The sequence below is a fragment of the Pinus tabuliformis genome, chromosome 3_1 (genome assembly GCF_031772625.1).
Source record: "Pinus tabuliformis cultivar Carrire ecotype Pingquan chromosome 3_1, CPIR1, whole genome shotgun sequence".
NCBI classification, from domain to species: Eukaryota; Viridiplantae; Streptophyta; class Pinopsida; order Pinales; family Pinaceae; genus Pinus; species Pinus tabuliformis.
The window spans coordinates 656,511,732-656,530,191 of record NC_142301.1 but is presented as its reverse complement, the minus strand read 5'-3'; the positions used below and the strand labels follow the sequence as shown (position 1 = coordinate 656,530,191).

Here is an 18,460-nt window from a genome sequence, read left to right as displayed (position 1 = left end):
GTCATATAGTCATTAAGGATTCATTTACTAATCAAAACATGCTGAGATCCATAACTAAAGTCTGTCATAAAACCATGCTTATAACCAACATATAACCAGAATAATAAAAATGATATAACAACCATCAAAGCCACATAATAACTAGTATATATATACTCATGAAATATAAGGGAAAAAGAGCTTTTATTAACATATGCACAAGCCAACCAAGTCAGGGACTTCCATGTACCACTCGGCCATAGATTGGGTTGAACCAAATCTTTCTTTTGGACAATCACCACCGTATCATATTCCAAGCATGAATATGGGACTCACAACAAAAGCAACCAGGGATTCCTCAGGCTTTACCATATATCCTGTCATTGCCAGTCAAGGGATTTCTAGGCCCAAAACACTCATCTATACAACCAGGATTTACCGTGTATCCTGCCCTTATCGGTCAAGGTATTCCTAGGCCCAAACTAAGAAACATACACTACTAGGCTTTACCATAATCTCGCCAAAACTGGTCAAAGTTTTACTAGGCCTAAACAAGCATGGATGCCTTTATATTTCTTCACCAGTACCTTGAGGAATTTTCTCATCTCCACCCTGAGGCTTTACCATATATCATGCCATTATCGGTCAAGAGATTCCTAGGCCTTTGGGAATTTTCCTGTAGAGTAGGCATGGTAATCCCCATAGTCCCCTTATCAATTCTTACTCAAGGTACATGGAAGTATACGTGCTTCAACCTTTAGTTATTTGTTTGATCATTTGTCATTAACAATCAAAACACATTTACATTATTTTTTTATTTTTCCATTTTGTCAAAGTTAGTATTTGCATACTACCATCAGTGATCAAAATTCCTCTTTTACATCATATTAGTGTCCCATGTTGAAATTGTTATCATTCCACCTAGGTCATCATGTAAAAATTTACTCATTGATGGTAGCTCTAGTCAAAAAAACCTCACTCACCTACACTCCATCTACCTCCCTTGACCTTTTCCCATGCCCATTTCTCTCATTTCCCTCTCCTAGGGTTTTGAGGGCATTTTTCTTGGTTTCATGACCTCCATGGTTAAATCATCAACAAAAATTATATCATGATGCTCTTACACCTTCCACTATCCTTAATATACCTTCCTAGACCCTTCCCATCACTCCTATCCCTCAAAATCATCATTTTCTTACAAACCCTAGCCTATTACTACGCTTTTGACACTTTTCTAGAATAGGGTTGTGTTTTTCCCTTTTGGGCCCCTTCCCCTCACTCAATGCTTGAAATTATAGTTTCCCTTACTTCCTAACATCCCTCCCTACCTCCCAAAATTTTCCTAAGAATTTAGAAGCCCCCTTGTCCCCTTTATTTCCCTTCATTCCTATAAATTTCCCAAATCCCTTGTTTTGCCTACACTAAACCCTAATTTCCTCTCCCATTGAGTTAGGATTTGCTATGGAATCAGAGACATATGAGTAGAGGAGGCATAAGGGAGGTCATTTCAGGAAGTATGAGGCCATTCCAACTCATAAACATCATGTTTCCATCATTTTTCAAGAAGTCATTCCAAGGGACAAATCATTTGCCACACATAGGGCCAGTTTTTCTTCAAACTATGTTTCTGACCAAACAGAGATGCATTTGACAAACGGGAGATATTTTTTTGTCCATCATAGGCCAAGGATGAAAAACATCCTTCAGTTTTTACACAAGTGTCATGGGTTTGGAGAAATGTCAAAAAATACAATTGCTACAAGAGAGTTACTGCACTTCTAGAGTGACCTTGGGAAAATCAATGTTTCTCCTAGTAGGAGTGTCCAAATGAATTTCTTGATGAGTCAAATGATAACTAGACAGAAATATATTTTCAATGAGCTATCATGAGGTCAATTTTCAGTTGAGGAAGGCCTCAAAAAGTTGCCTGCAAGAGCACACTTAATTTTTTACACCCTCATTCTGCACTTTTTTTACCAGTATTGGGAGAATTGGATTTTTAGGGGCTATAATTGATCATTTTCAGTGCTTAATAGGTGCATTATGTAGCCAAGAGAGAGATATTTCCAATAAGCTATCATGGACTCAATTTGGACTTCAGGAAGACACCTAAAAGAAGTCCTGAAATTGGAGGGCGTGTTTGACACTTAGAGGGCGCGTTTGACAAAGAGAGGGCGTGTTTACCTTAAAACTTTGTGCATTTACTAAGGGTGCGTTCGACCATATTGCTGCCCATTTGCCTGAAAACGTCCAGAGATTGCCCATAGAGCATTTCATCATCTCCAAGCTTCAAAATGTGTCACCAACATGCTCCAGCAAACAAGTAGGTTGAAATCATATCACTCCTCTCCTCCACAGTTGATTTATATGGTGTTTCATTGTGTTTTGGTGTCTTACTAAGTTCAAAACCCTAGTAACATAATCCCATTCCTAAATTCCATTTCCTAGCTTCCCACTACCATTCCTACATTTTAAGAACTACCCCCTGTCACCTCCCTCATATCACACATCCCCATTTCCATCTCCTCAATTTCCTCACACCATTCCATACTCTCTACACCCACATTCCATTTCATCATCTCCCTAGGGTTTGACTCCAATAACTCATGGAAAAAGAGGAATACAAACCATACAATGAGGAAGAGGAAACAGATAGAGAAGAAACAGGTGCCAAGAAGAAGGCCAAGGACTAGAGGCTTAAAAAGAGCATTGACTTGAGAGGGTGGACAACCATCTCAAGAAACTCCTAGACAAGGCCAAAAGGGATAATGAAATTCACAAGAAAATGGCTAAACATTACGCCTACATAGAAAGGATTTCTAAGGCAAAACTCAAAGCTACAAAGGAGAAGATTGAAGCCTAGAGTAAGCAAGAGGAGAAAAGGAGGCTAGACATTCTTGTCGAGGCATCACTCCATGCTTCAAACACATAATCAGCCATCATCCCACCAATTATGACAAGTTTTGAGCAAATTTTGCAAGTTGTGAATTTCTGTGTGTTTTTTAGGCATTTTTAGCACAGTCAAAAGGTCAAACGCGCAACACCTAAGGTGTTGTGCTCTTTCTTGGGGCATCTAATGAGCAAAAGGTCAACATATTTGGATTCAGAGTGATGAGGATATGCACCCTGTGCATTTTCTAGGCATTTGGAGACAAACAAGTCAGTCAAAAGGGTCAAAAACCACCAAAAAATCATGTCTCTGCCTCATTTCTGGCTTAGGTGCTGCGCGTTTGACCAGTCTTAGGAGAATGAAGTTTTTGAGGGTCAAATCAAGCCCATTTTGAAAACCAAAGGCATTTTTGGAAACTAGAGAATATAAGCTTTCCAATGAACTATCCTGGAGCAAATTTGGACATTGGGAAGGCACCCAAAGGCAATCCTGAACTTGGAGGGTGCGTTTGACACTTAAAGGGTGCGTTTGACAAAGAGAGTGCATGTTTGATAGTCTTCTCCAATTTTCATTGTTTCTCTCCAAATTGATTTTCACCTATGGGAAATTGATGTTTTCCTGATGTAATTGATAAGGATAATGTAATTATTATGTTTTTTTACTGTTATTTAGGGTAAATACATTAGTTGAATGGCCTACATGACTTGTAATGAATCAGTTTGCTTAAGTTAGAGATGACTCACTTTGACCACCCTATACTCTATCTATCAGTTCAGTCTTTCTTGCAACTTCTCCTCCTCTCATGGATTCGACCCCTAAGGCTAGGATGAGTTGGTTTGAGGCCTATATTATGTATGTTCTTAGCCATTTTACAGGTTGGGCTCTCTTGGATATTGTATTAGTGTTTCAAACTTTGGCATGGAATATATTGGATGAGATGCAACTATTTTGGTGGGATTCCTGTGGCATTTGATCTTGTTTCTTCTTTTGTTTCATATGTATGAATGTTTGTACCTCTCATGATCCATTTCACTCTATGATATGTTGGTTCTCAAGGTGTGATAAGCAGAATTCATCTTTGTATGCTCTGTTTTGGGAAAATCATCATAGATTGTTTCATTTCTTTAGTTTAAAAAGAATTCATGACCCTCATGCTCTTTTTAGAATCTCATTAGTCTAAAACCATCTCATCACTATACTCTGAAGTTTAAACTACCTTTCCTACCTTGCCCCATCAAATGTCTGCAATTCTGATTCACTTTGCCCTGACCTAGTTCATTCTCTGACATAATTCACTCATCCTTGTGACTACCCAACCAAATCAAATCAAACAACCCTCTGCACTTTACATCTAGCCTAAAACCCTAAACTATCCAGCTCTCATGGTTGTGATCATTTGGAGAGAGCCCTCTCTAGCTTGGTAGGGCTAGCTACGAAACCAAAAGATTGGTTTGTGGTTACTTTAGTTGGACTCTTCCTCAACCTTGGAGATTCGGAGGAGTGATAACACATTCCATTCTTAAAATTGACAAAACGTTAGAGGTTGAGAGAAAATCAAATATTACAAGTACTATAAGTTATCATAGTAGTAGGGAAACCACTCATGGCATCTCTAAAACACACCAATCTATTGTAGTATTGTAGTGTATATATATATATATAGATAATGCACTTTAAAACATTTTTAGTTTTTACTATATAATATTGTAGCTCACAATTTGACATTCATTTTAAATTTGAACAAATATTCTACATGATATCCATATTCTACACAAACAAAATAATAATAATTTTTTTATGTTATTTAATTTGAATACACAACAAAGGATACAATTTTTGTTTGCATCATTAAAATTAATAAATCAAATGATGATATACGCATATAATTTTTAATTGTTATATTTATATTTATAAATTTAATAATAATATTTTACAACAGTCAGTTGCGCGGCAAGATACATGGAATGATGGAACACATTCCCGTAACATACACTATTCCCGTAATGTACACTATGTCATGGTCAGGCCAGTAGGTACTTCTTCGGCAACCTCTATTCCACCCAACCCTCAACATGACCGTGCGGACTCATCGCCTTGACATGAGAAATGTTGGAATTGTTGGCACTCCACTCCATTCGGCCTCCAGGCCCACTCGAATCCACAGATAAAGACACCGCCGCTGACAACAAATCGCTACTTTCCATACCAATCTCCTCTGAAAATGGAAGAGAAGCCTTATCCTCAACGTTGATGGCCTCTCTTAGCTCTGCCACAATCTCACTCACGCTCGGCCTGGAAGACGGTTCAGCCTGAACGCACCTCATCGCTAATTTGGCAACAACACTTATGGATATCTCGTCGTAACGTCTACCCAACCTCTTGTCAATGATTTTTGCTATTGTGCAAGGATTATCACTCCCTAGTACATACGGTGTCACCTGTAAATATGCCAACAATTATTGTTACTCTGGAGAATATACACTACCAACATATTCTATTGTCAACGGCGTTAAATATTTATAGATGACCAGAGATTACTTACCCATCTAATGATGTTCAGTTCCTCTAAAGGTAGTTTTTGATCTATAGGTTGTCTACCACATATAATCTCCAGCAAAACCACTCCAAAGCTATACACATCACTCTTCTTTGTCAATATTTGAGTGCTGAAATACCTGTCAAGTGTGTTACAAAAAATTAGCTAAGTACCATGGCAAAACCAATTAAAAATGCCTCTTGTCATATAATGAGTTGAACTCTTTAACATACTCTGGATCCAGGTATCCTGCAGTTCCTTTTACGGCAGTGGTAACATGAGTAGCCTCCCCATCAGTTGTCATCTTTGAAAGACCGAAATCGCCTAGTTTTCCATTCAAATCGCTGTCTAACAAAATATTGGCTGTCTTGATATCCCTGTGAATTATTTTGGGGTTGCAACCGACGTGCAGGTATTCCAGTCCTTGAGTAGAAACCACAGGTGGATTACATGAGATATGTGGTTTCGCATTATTTGTCCTCTGTAATACTAACAGAAACCTAAATATTTACTCCTATTTTACTGTAATCATTATTTAAGGCCCAGCATTTAAGTCATAAAAATCTAATCTGCATCAAAGAATTAAGAGACAGTTACCTTGTGCTGCATCCAAAGCTATTTTGAGCCTATTTCTCCAATTTAGTTTCGAATGATGTGCAGTAGGACCTGGAAAAGAATGGGTGTTGGTTAACCTTGGCTATTCTGTCAACTCAAATAAACATAGCTGTCAGCAATATGAGTTTACCATAAAGGTGATCCCTGAGCGATCCTCCTGACATGTAGTCGTAGATAAGCATAATTTCTCTCGACTCGTTACAGTAGCCCAGTAAGGATACCAAGTTTCTATGATGGATTCTGGAAAGAAGATTAACCTGTTCATCAAGCAAAACTGTGCGGTTAGGCATTGTTACATTGGATCCAACCTCAACCGTATTACATGATTGAAGAAATATATATATAAGAATCACCTCATTCAAGAACTCGTTAACCCCTTGTTGGGAGAACTGTGCCATCACTTTTACCGCTATGTCTTTGCCTTGGGGCAATTTACCTAGAAAAACCGATCCAAATCCCCCTCGTCCGATCTCCCGACTAAAGTTTTGCGTAGCCGCTATCATCTCTCCAAGAGTGAAGACATGGCACTTTGTCGGATTTGGCACCACAACCATGGAGTCGTCTGCAATCCATTTAGGGAAGGTGAAGTTACTGAGAGTCAAAAGACAAAAATAATTCTAAAATGATTTCATTTACAGGGACTTCTACCACAATGTTTCATATTATTACAACATATAGCGTGTCCTAACCTCGTGACAAGAAATATCTAAATTTCTTTTCCAGCCCACTTCTTTTATTGGCAAAGCCCTGTTCTTTTCCCCTGAATTTATTCCGATAGAGAACAATACCCACTATCAACGCTAAAGCCATCATTAGAATTCCACTGAGCGTTAGCCCGAGAACAATCTTCAATTTATTCTTCTTTGTATGATGTAGAATGTGTTTCCCCTGATTTAGAATGCATTTTCCCTCATGCATCGGTAGGTAGGGGTTTCCACAATAACTGCAACAGACCAAAGTAAGAGCTTTTTCAAGAACGTTCTCCAGTAGGATTAATTAAAATCGAAACTGGATTGATTATTATTGTCAATGAAGTTTTTTTCATACAAAATAGGAAAGAAACTTATGATTGCCAAATGGGATTTGTGTCAAAACTTAAGGAATATAAAATAGCATATGATTACCTGAATTTCAATGAACTATCCAGAAGTTGGGCAGGAATAAAACCACTGAAATTGTTATTCTCTATATTCCTGTGAGAAAAACATAACAGTATAAAATTAATTAATTAATTTCACTTAACCCTGAATAAGGATAGTAGAAAGATAAATAGAAAAAGGAGGGAAAAAGATACTTACAGCTCTTTTAGGTTTTTCAGTTTACCTAGCCAATCTGGAAGATTACCACTGAGGTTGTTGTTTTGTAAATATCTACATAATTAACAACTTATAATTAAATTCTCGTTTTTATCAAAGTACATAGGTTCAAACCTAAAAAACAGACCGATCAAAATTTGAATCATGGAAAGAAACTTACAGTCTCTCCAACATAATTAAACTGGAAAAATTAGGCAATTGCCCTGTCAAATGATTATTGTCAAGGGACCTGTTAATTTCAGGAGGAATGAGTCAAAAGCTGTCTAGAATCTAGATTATTATTGTCTGATATAATATTCAAACACAGTTTTTGTTCGCATTCATAAGGTTCATCAGCATTTCTTCGATGTCAAATTCTGCTTAAACTTTAATTAAAAGGGTCAAGTTCTACTTACAAGTTAACTAATGCTGCCAACTGTCCAATATCGTCAGGTACCGATCCTGTGAGATTCTTTCCTGACAAATCGCTGGCAACAATATGATTTTCGTCAACATAAAATTTAATCTCATCAATTTTATGATTTCAAAGGTAAACCAATCGAAAAATTGAACCTACATTCCCGAAATTCTTATGGGCAAAGTACTGCTTTCACAGACAATTCCTTTCCACTGGATCAAAAAGCAAGGATCGGAAACCCACTCCTTTATATCAAACCTGATTTTGATAGTCTCCAGAGCTTTATCTGCATTGTAAAAACACCTTGATTAGAAATCGGATCATAATATCAACGATTCCAGTCTCAAAACATTAAGAAGGTAACTTACGATCTTCTGCATATGTCGCTGGCTGGGTGTCAATTATTTTGTAAGTCTCAAAGGCGTTCATTATGGGATCACTGGTTGCATCCATAGTGTTGACCAAGGCAAAATAGAAATCATCTGTTGGATTGGATATAAACTTTAGCTCCCGGGTAGAATAATCGCTCAGAGAAGTAATGGCCTCAGACCGTTTCTCATCATTTATTGTCACATAAAAGGATCTATGTTCAGACATATTTAGCTGCTCGATCTCTGCAACATATAACAGCAATAATAGTCTATGACCATTAGTCGATCCGACATTGAACCCAGGTGCCGTGTCAATAATAACCGCCGCTGTTTGCATCACAGCACTTGGAGGAAGTTCTGTGGTATTGCTGGTTGAAATGGTCTCTTGACAATTCACAGGCTGTACAGGATAATGATTGTCAAAAGTTAATCTCAATTCGTAATCCCAGATCCGGTCGAACATGTCTTGAGGATACCTGTTTAGTTAACCATACAAAACCATTCAGCTCACTCATTACCAAAAATATTATAAAAACCTTGAAACTTCATACATTGCCAGTCATATAACTGTGCTTTGGACAGACAGTGAATGGGTGTACTATTAAGCTATTTTTTGCGATAAGACTCTATAGATCTAATCTAAAAAATCATAAGTGTGTTTTGGATATGAATCATAATTGTGTTTTGGATATTTCATATATGGAAAATCATATAAGTGTGCTTTGGATAAACAGTGAATGGGTACCTTGTTAAGTTATTTCTTGAAATAAAGCATAGATTCAAATCTCTATAAATCTAACTTAAAAAATCATATTTGTGCTTTAGATAGACAATGAATAAGTGGGCTGTCAAGTAAGTCACAAGTTCAAATCCTTATAGGTCTAACTTAAAAAAGAGTTATCACTAACAGATTTCAACAGAAAAATATCTATAGTTAAAATATTCACCTAATGGTAATATTTCCACCAGCATCATATCTCCATACTAGCATCAACATTGTTCCTGGCTTAGCCTGTCCGTACATGCCTTGTTGAAGCGTCCTCAACTCGATAGCAGAGATGAAGGGATCATCAGACTCCGAGGTTCTGATCAAGCAAACGTACAGCAATCTGCCAGAGCTAACCAATATTGTTTCATTATAAAATGCATATTTATCTGAGACCGCTACGTTTCCCATAGCTAACATACCCTCTGTCTCAATAGAGAAAGCGAAGCTGGGGAGTTTTTTGAATCCACTGTAATTTCCAACTGCAAACCATAATCTTAAGAGATAAGGCACATCAGGGACCACAGGCAACTGATAGCAAGACTTGTTAAGAGGCTTGGGGAAAACTCGCAAGGTGTGCAAGTAAGAACCGTAAGAACTAGCGTTCCCGATCTCTCCTCTGTGACCCACGTTTATGTAATTATCATCAGTGACCCACATTATATTGTTTTCTCCAGTGCGGTTCGTTTTCCCTCCGCAGTCGATACTCAAAAATCCTTCCACAAGACCAGAAATTACTTAATAAAACAACACCTTGTTGACCAAATATGGACAAAAAATGATCTATGAATACTATCAAACAAGAGAATATCAAATGTTGACCATTAAAGAAGACAAAACAGAAATACTCGAACAGGTAAGACCGCACTGATCATGAGGCGGTTTTTCTGGTTAGAAGGTTCCATCCATTAATGCATACCTGGTTGAGCAGTCATAAGAGGCAGTAAGGTCAAGAGCATGCCGACTGACATTATCCAACTGCCCCATTTGCCATAAGGAATTTTGTCCAAAGTTACACCCATTTTCTTAAAAAGTGCTGGGGCGATCTAATGAAAGGAGGATTCGGAGAAACGGTTGCCTCTTCGGAAAAAAATGTGACAGTGTTCTTTACATATGATTTCTCGGCCTTTCCCTCAGTGCGACCTCTCTGCGAAAGTCCAATGCATTGCTTCTGGATTGTATGAGTGCCAAGTAATGTGTAGCTGACTCAGAAACACAGCCGCACCGTAATTAACGTTCAATCGATTGCGAGGGTACTTTTGTTTTCACCCGAATTCGTTCAACTATCGTTATCCTTACTTTTTAAATGATTCCGAGAGGGAGTGGATTATTAGGTTTTAAAAAGCCTCACTGTTTGGTTTTTTAGATTATTTTTGGGGTGGAAACCAATATTCCGTAACGCTTAAATGAAACACAAATGATTACTTTTTAATTAAATTAAAAAAAAAAATAATTGATTTTCGATCCTCTTCAATGAAACAAAAATTTTAAATATCGAATTTTCTTTTAATTTTTTTCCGAATTTTCACTCTTATTAAGTGAAACAAAAACTTGTAAATATGAGTTTAAGTGAAATATGATTTTTTTAATTTAATTTTTTTATAATTAAATAAAAATTCAACAAATATCAAATAAAAATATGTGGTTTTTTATTAAAATTAAAAAAATATTTATTTCAAATTTTATTAAATTTAAAATAAAATAATTAATCTAAAATTTATTTTAATATTTATTAAATTATTTATATTTTAAAATAATTTTTTAAAATTAACATTTTCAATTATAAAATTAAATTATTTATATTTTAAAATAATTTTTTAAAATTAATATTTTCAGTTATAAAATTGATGTATATAGTGAATTTTAAAATGTATAAATATACTTATTCCAAATGATATAATCTTACCTAATTTTAAAGACTTTTTATTTCCATTCCACCTTACAAAACACATCAATCAAATCAAATTTGAATGGAAATAATTATTCTTCAACTGAAAATGTCAATTTACTTTACTTTACTTTACTTTATTGTATTGTATTTACCTAACATGTGAACACATTAATCAAATCGAATTTGAATTGAATGGAAATAATAATTCTTCAACTGAAAATGTCAATTTACTTTTCCTTTATTTTATTTTATTTACCTATGTTGGATAGAAAACACATCACTCATCTTTTCCTTTCTTTTATTTTATTTTATTTACATATGTTTGACTAGAAAACACATCAGTCAAGTTTTAATGGAAATAATTATTCTTTTAATAAAAATTATTAAATTGGTTTCCTTTATTTTTTTAAATTAAATTGAGTTTAGATGAATGTAATAACAAATCTTTTCCTTTCTTTTATTTTATTTTATTTACATATGTTTGGTAGAAAACACCTCAATCAAGTTTTAATGGAAATAATTATTTTTTAATAAAAATTATTAAATTTGTTTCCTTTATTTTTTTTAAATTAAATTGAATTTAGATAAATGTAATATATTGTTATTAAGATGGTTGGGGGAGTTGTCACCAAGATTATGCAAAGTTTGATTAAATTTAAATTTGGATACGGTCATAAAAGAGTTTTAATTCCCATAAGTGATTTCATCATAACGCTCCCTTGGGCAATGAGATTTGTTTTAATCTTACTTTATTTTAAATACTTGTGGTATAGAACTTCATGTACAAAACATATGACTTTAATAAAAACAATCATCAATTCAATTAACAAATCTTACCGAGCGCTACTCCATAAGATTTGGTTTTGTCTTATTTTATTTTAAATTTGTTTGTGTACAATTTAATGTGTAAAACATATCAATCAAATTTTCATAAAAATAATTAGCATTTCATTTGATAAGTGAAAATCAAGATTGTCCTAAGGGTTAGTTCATTTGGTAGAGTCCTCGTCATTAAAGCACCTTTGTTATTGAGAGGTCATGGGTTCAATTCTCTTAAGTAAATTTGTCTGGTATAAATATTCCGTGGACGTAGTAATCACTAATCTTCGAGAACCACATAGATTAAAAAAATAAAAAGTAAAGTGAATATCAATAGTGTTTATACTTGTAATCACTAATCTTCGAGAACCACATAGATTAAAAAAATAAAAAGTAAAGTGAAGATCAATAGTGTTTATACTTGTTTAGAAAGTTTTTAATATAAAAATTGTATGTAGTAAAATTGAATAGTAAAATTGAATAGATTTGGGCGTTCATAATTATTGATAATGTCAAAAGACTTAGAAAAATAAAATGAAAGAGAGTGAGCATTTTTCACACAAATCATATTAATTTTATTGATCACATAAGAAATTACATATATAGGAATAGATCACAAACTTCTAGAAGATAAGATCCAAAGAAGGTGGATCTATGACATGTACATGACTCAGATACAACTCACATACATAGGAAAACAATTTCTTTTAGAATAACACCTCGAAACTCACAATCACAAGATGTAATACACATGGAAGTATTATTTCCAAATCCTTCCCTTAATGATTACATGTCAAATATTAAAATAACAAATTATAATAACAATATTGATATTTTTCTGAGTGGTCTTTATTAGCACTTACACCCACTCTAAAATATCATGTAGAAAACACTCTTTCTTCAACCACCATCATTGAGCTACCACATTTAAAATATATCTGCTGACAATATTGACATACTCGGCTTGTCAATGCTTCCACAAGAGAATTTGTCACGTAACTAAATCATTTTATGGATATATCTCCATTTGTCAGATACTTAGCTTTTAGTTATCCGTCAGTTTCTAGGAAGGAAATCTAGATACCGGATTTGTTCATAAGTCAATCATACAACTTGACCTCTTAAACACACAAACATAAGAATTGATGTTCCTGAAATTGTGGCTTCCATCTTATATCAATAACCGCCAACACTTTTTCACGAATACACAAAAAATAACTTGTAACCAAGGGTATTGGCTTATAACAAATTATAGTCATAATTAAATCAACGTTGTGTTCATGGGGCTTCTAAAACTACTGACTTAATTATTTTACTTTTGTTCATTGAATGGTTCTTCATTTTACAAATTATTTTAGTTCATTTATCTAAACTAACATTAATTATATCACCATATTACAAAAATTCCAATAAAACCTCAGCTCTAAGGTCCACATGAGATTCTGGCAGTACATTAGTTTCCATTGAGTAGCTCCAACAAATTTATCCAGTTCCAGAGCTTCCATGAGAAGTGGAATCACCACTAATAGCTCTAAAATAAAGTGACCACTCAATCCCATAATTATGTAGTCATAAAACACCCAACGACCTCCCAAGATATTCATCGCCACATTTTGACCCTAACAAAAGCCATGAAAACCAAACCAATTTCCATTGGAGAAATGAGTGTTTTCAGTGGATCTTCAGTAGCACCACCTAAATCTGAACTCAAACTGTGTGTATATCCATTAGTATTGAAAACTTCATGTGACACATGTGGGAGGTTGAGGGGCATGGATGAGTGTTTCAATTTGTTGTTTTTCCATTAAAGCCAAAATTGGTTCAATAAACCCTTGATCCAAGCACTCTCCCACTAGATTGGATCCCCGAAAATAGACAACAAAATGAAGATTTTCACCACACACTTATCATGCTTGAATCAAATTACAAAATATTATTCTAATTACTAGAAATGATGTGAGGATCATCAAGAATTTTGACCATCTCATCCAAAACTCTCTCGGAGGTCACCTCAAAGAACACCTTATCGCAATTCATGGTGCAAGTCTCAAGCAGGAACACATATATTTCTCATAGCACTTTGAAAGAAGAACACACACAAATGTTTGTGAGAAGTTGTCGAACAATGGTTTGAAAACCTTAACCCACATTCGAACCAATGAATATTCCCCCTCACCATGTCAACCTCACTTCTTCTGTTGTGGTCTATCATAATAGACGACTGCAAGCCTTGGAATGTCATGGAGAGGCATTTAGTGCAGCTAGAGGAAAATAAATCTCTTCAGTACTAAATAGTGGCATCAATGGTATTTGGTTGCCCATATATCCCCACCATAATTACACAATTTTACATCCACCTTACGGATTCAATGACAATTTCAATCACCAACGTTGGATATGTGGAACTCAAGCTCAATCGGTTGCCTGTGGAGAGAGAGAGAGAGAGAGAGAGAGAGAGAGAGAGAGAGAGAGAGAGAGAGAGAGAGAGAAAAGAATCTTTTAGACGTTGGTTGTTCATTGCATACAATCTACAAAACCAAGCACACATATCTACTCAAGGGGAAATAAACTTCACAACATAAATCTACTCTCATACACCTATATTAATCTATGTACAGAGAATCAATCCTCATATATTTTCTATCTTCGTCAACCCTCTCATGAGGGAGTCAAGTTCAGATGGGCTCTTATACCAACTTAGAAAAATAAAATGAAAGAGTGAACATTATTCACACACAACACAAATCACATTACGTTTATTGATCACATAAGAAATTACATATATAGCAATAGATTGCCAACTTCTAGAAGATAATATCTAAAGAAGGTCTATGACATGGACATGACTCAACTACAACTTACATACATAAGAAAACAATGTCTTCTATAATAACACCTTGAAACTCATAATCACAAGATGTAATACACATGGAATCATTTTTTTTGTAAACTACAACTTTGTATTAATCAAAATTCAAATATCAAATATACATTGTTTCCTAGATTTCTCTCTGAGGATTTGGATTTCCTCATAATACATCACAAAACAGAACCAGGACAAAGAGGCCCATACAAAACTAAACAAAAAGTTAATAACTAAAACCACCATTCACCCCACAACCACACAATAAAACGAGCACACAAACCTATCAAATGAAATATCGTGCATAACAAATTCAAGGCACACGACCAAAAAATTACATCTAGGATCATTAATAGTAACCAGCTAAATGCTAAGAACATCATCAAATGGACTAGGATCTCATTGACCAAACTAGAGACCAACCGCAGAGTCGCTAAACTACACAGTTGACCATTTAAATCTCTATTCATTCTTAGAAGAGAAATTATGGTTGACACTCTCAGACTTGAACCTGGAGGGTCCATGTGATCGCCATTAGTAGACACACACAATGTGATCCTCCACATGTGCCAGGTGGAAATTGATCCTATCCAAACATAACCTCTGATTTCTGAGCATTCATTTCATGGCTTCCATGGTGGAGAAGACATTGTATCTCTCCACTTGCTTGTCCTTAAGAACCAGACCCAACAAAGTTTTCATTTTCCAATGCAAAGCGATTGAATTCAGGGATTTCTTCTTCCAGCCCCTAGTGTGGCCAAGAATAGTAATCCATGTTGACATGTCCTCTAGGAGTTTTGAAGCATAATGGGATTGACACCCAATCCTTATTTGAGTCTCCAAATTTTAGATTTCTTTTCTCATCTCTAGCAGCACAACATTGAAGTAGGTGGCATCCAAATCATGGGAAAAAATTCTTTCCCTTCTCTGCCCCTATGGAGCGCTGCCACCTCCTTGCCTCCCCCTTTTGTATTCAACACATTGCATTTGCCTTGGAGGAATTGTTGAGATGTTGGGGTTAGACCTAGAGCATCCACTAAATATCCTGCAACATGCAAAGTAACAAGAGAAGAAACTAGATGAACCCACTTCAAGACCAGACCCTAAACCAATTATGTCATCCTCATAACTCTAGACATATATATTAGAATCAATTGTGTTAGGTGAAGAAACAATAGAGGGCACAACACCCTTAACAGATGTCCCACTCCCCAAGACCATGAGACAATGAGATATATTCAAATAAAATACAAGTGCCCAGACGATGGACAAAGAGAAGGTGACACAACAACCAATTACGAGGAGCCTCGACACAATACCAATAGAATTCACACATAGACACCATATATTTTTCATTAAAACTACCACATCTTGCTCCAAAGCACCTAGAAGACAAAGACCCTGAAAAAATACTAGTAGACTACCAAGGTCCTTCGACCTCTTTTAGCTACCAAGGACTGGAATTCAACAGAAGGGCATACTAACCTTAGTAGAAGAGACCCGACTAGCAAGCTTTTAAAGAAAATCTAACCACGGTAGAAAGGAAATTGACTTGAGAATTTGCACAAGAATAAGCATATGGAAACCTCACCATCCCGCCACAATTCTTGATGCCCCATAGTCAGAAACAATCCCATATATTAGGAGGACTATGTTGCATTGCCCAAGTCTCACACAGGTCATCAACTTCTCCACCTCTTACTTCAAATACACATCTATGTTATGGCCCAAAGCTCACCACCCACTCATCTAGCACAAATAACAAGCAAAGGAAGGTTGAGGAACAACCCTCACCTCCTCTCAAACGTTCACTAGCGTGCTCCAGAAACTTCATGCTGCTATAAATATATAGAAATTGTTAACTATTATAATGCATGCCACTATACGTGGGGACAAGCCACTCCCCTCTCCAGAATTAAATGCACCTTACATCCTGGGGGTGGCAGGCGTTGCCCCTAAAGCCCACGTCATTTCTATATTAACACCCAAATCAGGGAGTACGCATGGAAGCATTACTTTCAAGTAAAAGTGTAGATTGAACATCCCACCATCTAAGCAAGGGTAAAATATTCAAAATAAAATAATTATATTAGTTTAGAAAAAAATTAATATAAAAATTGTATGTAGTAAAATCAAATATGTCTAAGAGTTAATAATTATTGATAATGTTGCCCATGGAGGTAGCTCAATTGGAAATCGCCATGTTATGAATTATTATGTAAATTGCAATATTCAATATTCAATTCCTTGTGGATGTTTACCCCCCCAACTCACACACACACATATATATATATATATGAGTGTAAATTGAACATTCCACCCCATACACAAGGGTAAGATATACTTTAGGGATCAAGATTGTTTAACAACAAGGTTCTAAGACATTACAATAATATAATTAATATGAAATCAACATGTTACTTGTGGGAGATGACCCTAAGTGATAATTAGGAAAGATAACAATCTTACTTTATAATAATATATTCAATATGAGATCAACATGTCATTTTTCGAAGAATCTTAGGTAGGGATTAAGGAGGATAACAATATTTTTTCCCAACCACTCAAAATAAACCCAATTAATATTTTCAAATTTTAAATTATTTTAGATATTGGATAATTTTAAATGTAAAATTTTAAATATAATTTGATATACATTATCTTAAAATGTGAATATAATGATATCATAATTATACTATATAATTAATTATTTAAGTGATTGTGTTAAAAAAAAATTACTGCAATGTTACTAATTTATATATAAATAAATGGACAAATCTTGTAATAAAGTGTAAATTAGTCATATAAAACTACTAATTTTGAATACTAAGAATATTTAAAAATTCTATTTCAAAAAAAATTCATATGAAAAAATTGATGGTAAAAAAACATAAACTTAAAGTTTTTAAATATTAAATTATTAAAAAAAAAAATTAGTTGTAAGAAATAAAACAAATTAAAATTTTTTACGTATTACTTTTTTAAATATTAATCATTTAAACTTACAAATTTATCCAAAATATTTCATCATTTACAAAACAAAAAAATAGTTTATTATGATTGTCTAATTTTATTAGTTGTTTGGTATACAATGTAATAATAACCTACAAGTATAATGTCTCAAAAAAAAATCGTAAGAACTTAATACATTTAAATTTCATTCTAGCTAATGGAAGGAGAAGGGCTAGCAAAAGTTCCCTTATCCAGGGCTTTAGAGGGAATAATATTTAAATCTAGAAGACACCCCATAGTAGGTGAGGAATCACCTCAAGGGAGCCTTATGAAAGTTGAAGATTCAACAATTGTTTGGGAAGAGTTGCCAACTCATCCTCAAAACCCAATATTTTAACCCTTTGTTCTACCATTAAGACACGATTTGATTGTGTTGTAGTTGAAGTTGTAATATGCCTTGTTGCAATTGAGCAAGGGTTGTTGCACAATCCAATTCTTCCATGCATAAGAAGCTCAAATTATCTCCAAGAAAAAGGGGCCTTATGAGAAACCACTCCACCACAATTATGTTGAATTTTCTAGTAGAAAACATTGCTTTGACTACCCCAAAAAGGAGGTCTAAAAACACCCAAACTACATCACTTGACTGACTCGATGGAGGAGACTCGGGAGAAACCAGAAAAAAATGAGATAGAATAACCCCCAACTCCAAGACTCCACCCTTTGAAAGAAACGAGGAGTTTCCAAATCTAAAGAGAATGTTAACCACACCATAATATAAAGGGCCTCTTTGGAGGGCCAAGGCATAAGAAGAATCCATTGAAACACCCAAGCAGGAGTCATGATCTCTACCCAAACTTTCACCCCATGTCCCTAGAGGTCACATGACATCCTAAGAAAGAAAACATATAACCCAATTAAGCTATTCTCAAGGAATGGGGAGTGACCAAAAGTAGATATGGACTCCACAATGCCCTAGCGAAGCCACCGAGAATAATTAATTCATGCGATTACAAACTTAAACCCATATATAAAGTGAAATTAAATCCTATAGGACCTATAGAA

At 35.0% G+C, this 18,460-nt stretch overlaps 1 protein-coding gene across 1 annotated transcript; it reads right to left on the bottom strand.

Annotated features, from left to right (window-relative positions):
- Positions 1 to 4,812: 4,812 nt before the first annotated feature.
- On the bottom strand, positions 4,813 to 10,081 carry LOC149188784 (putative LRR receptor-like serine/threonine-protein kinase At1g67720). Its single transcript, XM_089413095.1, has 15 exons — positions 9,790 to 10,081; positions 9,052 to 9,586; positions 8,102 to 8,580; positions 7,893 to 8,019; positions 7,732 to 7,803; positions 7,497 to 7,565; positions 7,319 to 7,390; positions 7,145 to 7,213; positions 6,710 to 6,963; positions 6,374 to 6,582; positions 6,151 to 6,277; positions 6,003 to 6,071; positions 5,639 to 5,828; positions 5,412 to 5,544; positions 4,813 to 5,307 (listed from the first exon to the last, which is right to left on the bottom strand). The coding sequence occupies exons 1-15, from the start codon at positions 9,890 to 9,892 to the stop codon at positions 4,921 to 4,923; spliced, it is 2,895 nt and encodes a 964-aa protein (XP_089269221.1). The 5' UTR covers positions 9,893 to 10,081; the 3' UTR covers positions 4,813 to 4,920.
- Positions 10,082 to 18,460: the final 8,379 nt, after the last annotated feature.

Bases quoted from the DNA above. Each gene is read 5' to 3' on its own strand.
- LOC149188784 (XM_089413095.1), bottom strand. From the start codon at position 9,892: ATGGGTGTAACTTTGGACAAAATTCCTTATGGCAAATGGGGCAGTTGG. The intron at 7,214-7,318 runs GTAAGTATCTTT...TTTTTCTCACAG, and splicing joins CTGAAAAACCTAAAAGAGCT to GAATATAGAGAATAACAATT. The intron at 5,829-6,002 runs GTAACTGTCTCT...TTTCTACTCAAG, and splicing joins AGCTTTGGATGCAGCACAAG to GACTGGAATACCTGCACGTC.